Here is a 6,153-nt window from a genome sequence, read left to right on the forward strand (position 1 = left end):
ATATAACTCGTAACATCCCATTGATTATAAGATATTTCTCAATATTGTTAACTAAACTGTCCGTTTCTTCAAAAGAGATGAACGCTTGTGCCATCTATTCAATATACAAATTCAATTTAAGATAGGTTTAACCAAGGTTGTCAAGATCGGAATCCCACGTAGGATCGTTTTTGGGTTTGCAAGATCGGGATCGGGATCCTAAGATCCCACAAAATAAAACATAATATTAATTTATAATTTTTAAACATGAAAAATATTTCAAACATTTAATTTTTCATTTAAAATTTATAAAAGTTTCAAAATAATAGTCATAAGTCACAACACAAAATGATTAACGGTAAATTGGTAAATGGTAAAAGCTATTAGATGGTAAAAATAATTTTCATTTGCAAAAAAAAAAAAAAAAGAAATCAAGGGAAGGTAGGATTGGATCGGATCTCGATCCTACGATCCTACCTATGATCTTACGATCCTACCTCAAATATGATCCGTTTACGATCCATATCGTTTTTCACACCTAGGATCGTATGATCGTATAATCCTACGATCAAAATTATGATTTTGACAACCATGAGTTTAACAACAACGATTACTCAAGTTTATTAAATAAATACAAAATTCGTCTTACCTATCCCCAAAATTTTATTAAATAAATACAATTATACAAAATTCATCTTGATATCCCAAATAGTTAAAAACCTAGCTCTCTTGATTTTTGCTTTATTCTTTGGTCCAGGGTCGGTAAACCCTGCCCTACTCTTTTCGACCCGAATACGAATCATTCCAACGGACCGCAGGCCTACTGTTCAGTTGTCTTCACCATCGCGGCGGCGATTTTTGGTTACCCTCTAGTTATCGGTTAACGCATCACCGCCGCGAATCACAATGGTCGAGTCCTCCTCAGTCGGAGGAGCGTCGCTCCCTTCAGGCCCTGATGGGAGAAAACGCCGTGTGTCGTACTTCTACGAACCCTCAATCGGCGACTACTATTACGGCCAAGGTCACCCAATGAAACCCCATCGCATCCGCATGGCCCACAACCTCATCGTGCATTACTCCCTTCACCGTCGCATGGAGATCGTTCGTCCTTTTCCCGCTGGCCCAGAAGACATCCGACGGTTCCACTCCGACGATTATGTAGACTTTCTAGCTTCTGTCACTCCGGATACCCTTCATGACCACACTCATGCTCGCCACCTCAAGCGGTTCAACGTTGGAGAGGATTGTCCAGTTTTTGATGGTATTTTTGAGTTTTGCCAAGCGTCTTCAGGTGGATCCATCGGAGCCGCTGTTAAGCTTAACCGGCAAGACGCCGACATTGCGATAAATTGGGCCGGAGGGTTACATCACGCGAAGAAGTCCGAAGCTTCAGGGTTTTGTTATGTTAATGATATTGTTTTGGGTATTCTTGAGCTTCTTAAAGTCCACAGGGTATGCATCTTCACTCTCCGTATTTCTATCTCACATTCTGCAAATATGGAAATTAGGTCTTTAAGAATCTGTATTACAATGATGCAATCTCATATTAAGATTATAAGAATCCGATGTTCATAACATACTGTTATTTTGCAGCGTGTGCTATATGTAGATATTGACATCCACCATGGAGACGGGGTTGAAGAAGCTTTCTTCACCACTGACAGAGTGATGACAGTTTCATTTCATAAATTTGGGGATTTTTTCCCTGGAACTGGACACATCAAAGACATTGGTGCACATCAGGGGAAGTACTACGCCCTAAATGTACCTTTGAATGATGGAATGGATGATGATAGCTTTCGTGGTCTATTTAGACCCATTCTTCACAAAGTTATGGAGGTTTATCAGCCTGATGCAGTGGTTCTTCAATGTGGGGCAGATTCATTGGCTGGTGATAGATTAGGGTGCTTCAATTTGTCTGTGAAAGGTCATGCAGATTGTCTCAGGTATCTTAGATCATTCAATGTTCCTCTCATGGTTTTAGGAGGTGGTGGTTATACAATCCGCAATGTCGCCCGATGTTGGTGTTATGAGGTCTTTATTTTCTCTATTTTGACATTTTTTTCTTATAATTAGTTATTCCATAAGCAAATACAATTTAATTTATTTTCTTTGAAAATTTTCAGACAGCAGTTGCTGTTGGGGTTGAACCTGAAAATAAGCTGCCTTACAATGAGTATTATGAGTATTTTGGACCTGATTACACGCTTCATGTTGAGCCAAGTCCTCTTGACAATCAAAACACTCCTAAAGATTTGGAGAAAATAAGGTGAGATTGTGTTTTAGATATTGCAGCTTTATATGGTTTCATTATATTATAAATGTAGACACTGTGTGTTGATGTGTGTACTTAGTTAAAAATTGCACATGATAGACATTTTACATAGGCAATGACTTTTTAAGGGTGTCAATAGTATCCTTCTTTTTAATTTTATGTTTGTGTCTATCTTTTTGTATGTTTGGGTATATTTTTTTGGTCTGATGAAAAGGTATGTGCTAACATTTAACCAAATGTCATAAATACCCTTCAATGAATGAACGCCAATATAAAGGGATCCTGTGGCCTATGTTAGGCTTGTTGAGTCCTTGTGAGGGATTGGCATCAAATAGGCAAAAATATCATATTATTATTATTCATTTTTGACACCCTTAATCGACTAATATATTTTTTTCAATCCTTTTTTGTTAACTGTGAACAAGCGTACACACATGTCAGTTTAGATGAAAGGTTTACAGATGCTAGTTTGGAATGCCTTAAATACCCCTCAATAGGTGAAACTTGTAGAGCCAAATTTCTTGTATTCAAAGTAGACAAAATCTCTAAACTTAAGTAATCAAGTTAAATTATTGTTATTATTATTTTAATTAAACTAACTCTAGAATTTTTGTTTATAATATAATTTTGAAATCTCATGGTATTCTATTCGTTTAAAGCTTTTAAGTTATAGTAAATTATTTTTCAGTTGATAAATGAAAATTTGTTCTACGACAGTTTATTAAATCTATAGAATATATATATTTCCAACATTCATAAAATTTATCAATGTGAAACTTATTTAGTAGTCATTTTTTTATAAATCAGACAGTTTTGTCCTTGTTCGTCAATTTCTTTTCATTCTCGTGTCTAATTATGCATAGCAAAACATAATTGAATGACACATTCCATTCCTTCAAGCTAAACCAAACATGTTAATGATATTTAATGATTAATTCATCATCTTTTATTTATTCTTTTTTTTTTTCTAGTTTCCAAAAGGGTTTCCATTTTTAGCTTACAACAACTATTATAAAAGCTCATAGTTAAAACACACACACACGACACACATTTGTGTGTGCTGTATTTTGACTTGAATATGAAATATGACAGGAACATGCTGCTGGAGCAACTATCAAGGTTACCACATTCTCCTAGTGTCCCGTTTCAGACAACGCCACCTGTCACAGAAGTCCCCGAAGAGGTAAATAAATCTAAAATCTAAAATCATTCAATAAGTTCATGTATTTGCCTCGTGCTTATTTTATGTTTTACTTTTTAAAAAAAATAAAAATAAAAATAAAATAGCCAGAAGAGCCCATGGAGAAACGGGCAAAGCCACGCATATGGAGTGGTCAGGAATATGATTCTGATGTTGATGAAGAAGAAAAGCCTCGGCGACAAAGCTTCAATGCAAATCATATCAATCCAAGGTAGTATTACTATTTACTATTTGTTTGACCTCAAAAGTCAAAACTTTAAAAAGTAATTTCGGTTAACCTCAAAAGTCAAATGTTTTCAAAAAATTTAACCGTGAATAAATAAAACACAGGGATCATGCAAGGGGAAACATAAAAGATGAAGATATGTCGGATAGGGATGCTCCCTCATGAGTTGTTTTCTGCAACAACAAAAACTATGAAGTTGCTATTAGATTGCTTTCAAGTAGAAAAAAAAAACTTAGAAGATTAATAGTCAAAATGCTTACTTTTTTTTTTTTTTTTTTTGTAAATTGTTGGTTTAATTGTATGAGAATGGCATACATGGATATGAATTTACTGTTTTAGACTGCTTTTGTTCTTCCAAGTTTATGTTTTATAGTTGTGGATCTTAGCTCTAAAATATGTGCAATTTGTGTGGTTTATTTTGAGACAAAAAAATGCTACTAGATTATTTCAATTTCTAATATGTACATTGAAGATTAAAAGTAACCAAATTTTTTGGTGTAAAAAGTTTCATCTACGTTGATTCGACCAAATTATTATTATTGGTGTTAAACATTTTTGGTTTTGTATTATGTAAATATTTATAAATATCTAATACGGAAACTTGGTGGGTTTTAGTTTCGTTTCTGATAATTTTAACCTGGTTTCGTTAAATTTGTTTTTTTGGGGGTCTAAATATCCGTAAATTCTAGTTTAAAATTAATCTTATATAACACATTTTTATACGAATAATTTACTTGTATTTTAGTTGGAAGTTAATTAAACCACAAAAGTTCGTTGACTAAGTGAAGGGTTATTTTGTCCGAGACAAATGCTTTCATAGTTTTGTCGGCCTCAAAATAGTACAATCTTTCAAGAACACCCAATTCATAATTTCATTTGAAATTGAATACAAAACATAATTTATTTTTATTGTTCTTGTCTAATAAGGAGCAAACCAATATTAACTTATTTTCTTTCGCCACTTAGTTCCAAGATTGTATAAAGTTTATCTATGCATCCACTAGAAATATGCCACTTAATTCCAAGATTATATAAACTTTATCTATACATTCACTAGAAAAATACATTTGGGTGCATTTACTTTTTATTTTATACACGGTTTTCATTAGATTTAAGTGAACTGTAAAAATGGTTCATATGGTATGTATTTTTTCCGAAGTTTAGTCCAAACCTCGACTTTATTTTTGGGTTTGTGGTTATTTTGAGTTAGTTTTGTTATGGATTTGGCCCCTCAGCAAACTGAAAGGACTGTAATACCCTTGGAGTATTTATTTTATATTTTTCTTTCATTTTTTAAAATCTAATACTTATTAATTTATTAAAACAATTAAAAAATAAGAGGGTCTCTCTCTTTATATATATATATATATATATATATATATATATATATATATATATATATATATATATATATATATATATATATATATATACTCAAGAAAACACACACCCTATTTTATAAACACACACACACATACTTATGAACATACATACTCAAGAACAATACACATCAGGAGGGGTTTTCTAGATCTGCGTTAGGACTTTCCGACTGCCACAACTGTCCACCACCACCACCTGTAACCACTTTCATCTCAACCTAGAAATCATCGAACCCCACCTGGTTCGAGGGTTTTAAATCGGAGGAGTTATCTAGATTTGCACTATGGTTAGGGTTATTCAGTCATGTAGGAAGAAGCCCTTAATTTTGTTTGTTGGATTTCCTACACACATATGTAGGAAGAAGCACGAGATAATTTTGCAGGTATGTTTTTTTAGGGGCTGTGATTTCAAAAGAAGGGGAACCATCCTGTGGGGTAAAACACACAACATCATACACATATTTGTTTGTGGAATTCTTGATCACACACAAACCCTAAAATGTTTCAGGAGTGTCGTTTTCTCTCACACTTACACAATACGAGAAAGTCGACAAGATTCCAGTGACAAATTCATAGTAAACGAATGATCTCTATGCTTGGTCCCAAGTTCAGAATCGATTCCAGAACTATAGTAACTTAGAGCTTCAGTTGGTTCTTCTTGGGTTGTATGTTTCTCCGATTATCATATTTCCCTTCCAGATGGCTTTCATTTTGCATCAGATCTAAACCTAGAAACAATGATACACACACATACACACTTTGTAACATCCCAAAAATCGAGAGTGAAATTTTCATTTTTAAAACATTAATACAAATAACATGCCAATCCTAAAATCATTCAATGTTAAAAAATAGTATTTAAACATCAGAGCACGAATAATCATATGCGAAATAAACTCTGGGGGATCTTGTGCAGTTACACCGGCCTCTTCCTTTTCGAATTGGAAGTACTTGAAACCATAACATGAAATTGTAAGCATAAAGCTTAGTGAGTTTTCCAAAATAGCACATACGATACATATCATTGGGCCCAACCCTTACATTGGGCCCAACCCATAATAATGGGCATATCCCTTCCTAATCAATGAGCCCA

General features: G+C 33.8%; 1 protein-coding gene across 1 annotated transcript; it reads left to right on the forward strand.

Annotated features, from left to right (window-relative positions):
- The first annotated feature begins 712 nt into the window (after nucleotides 1–712).
- On the forward strand, nucleotides 713–4,039 carry LOC111889073 (histone deacetylase 6). Its single transcript, XM_023885205.3, has 6 exons — nucleotides 713–1,431; nucleotides 1,573–2,013; nucleotides 2,106–2,248; nucleotides 3,347–3,437; nucleotides 3,542–3,666; nucleotides 3,786–4,039. The coding sequence occupies exons 1-6, from the start codon at nucleotides 886–888 to the stop codon at nucleotides 3,844–3,846; spliced, it is 1,407 nt and encodes a 468-aa protein (XP_023740973.1). The 5' UTR covers nucleotides 713–885; the 3' UTR covers nucleotides 3,847–4,039.
- Nucleotides 4,040–6,153: the final 2,114 nt, after the last annotated feature.

This window comes from Lactuca sativa, chromosome 5 (assembly GCF_002870075.4).
Source record: "Lactuca sativa cultivar Salinas chromosome 5, Lsat_Salinas_v11, whole genome shotgun sequence".
In the NCBI taxonomy this organism is placed as follows: domain Eukaryota; kingdom Viridiplantae; phylum Streptophyta; class Magnoliopsida; order Asterales; family Asteraceae; genus Lactuca; species Lactuca sativa.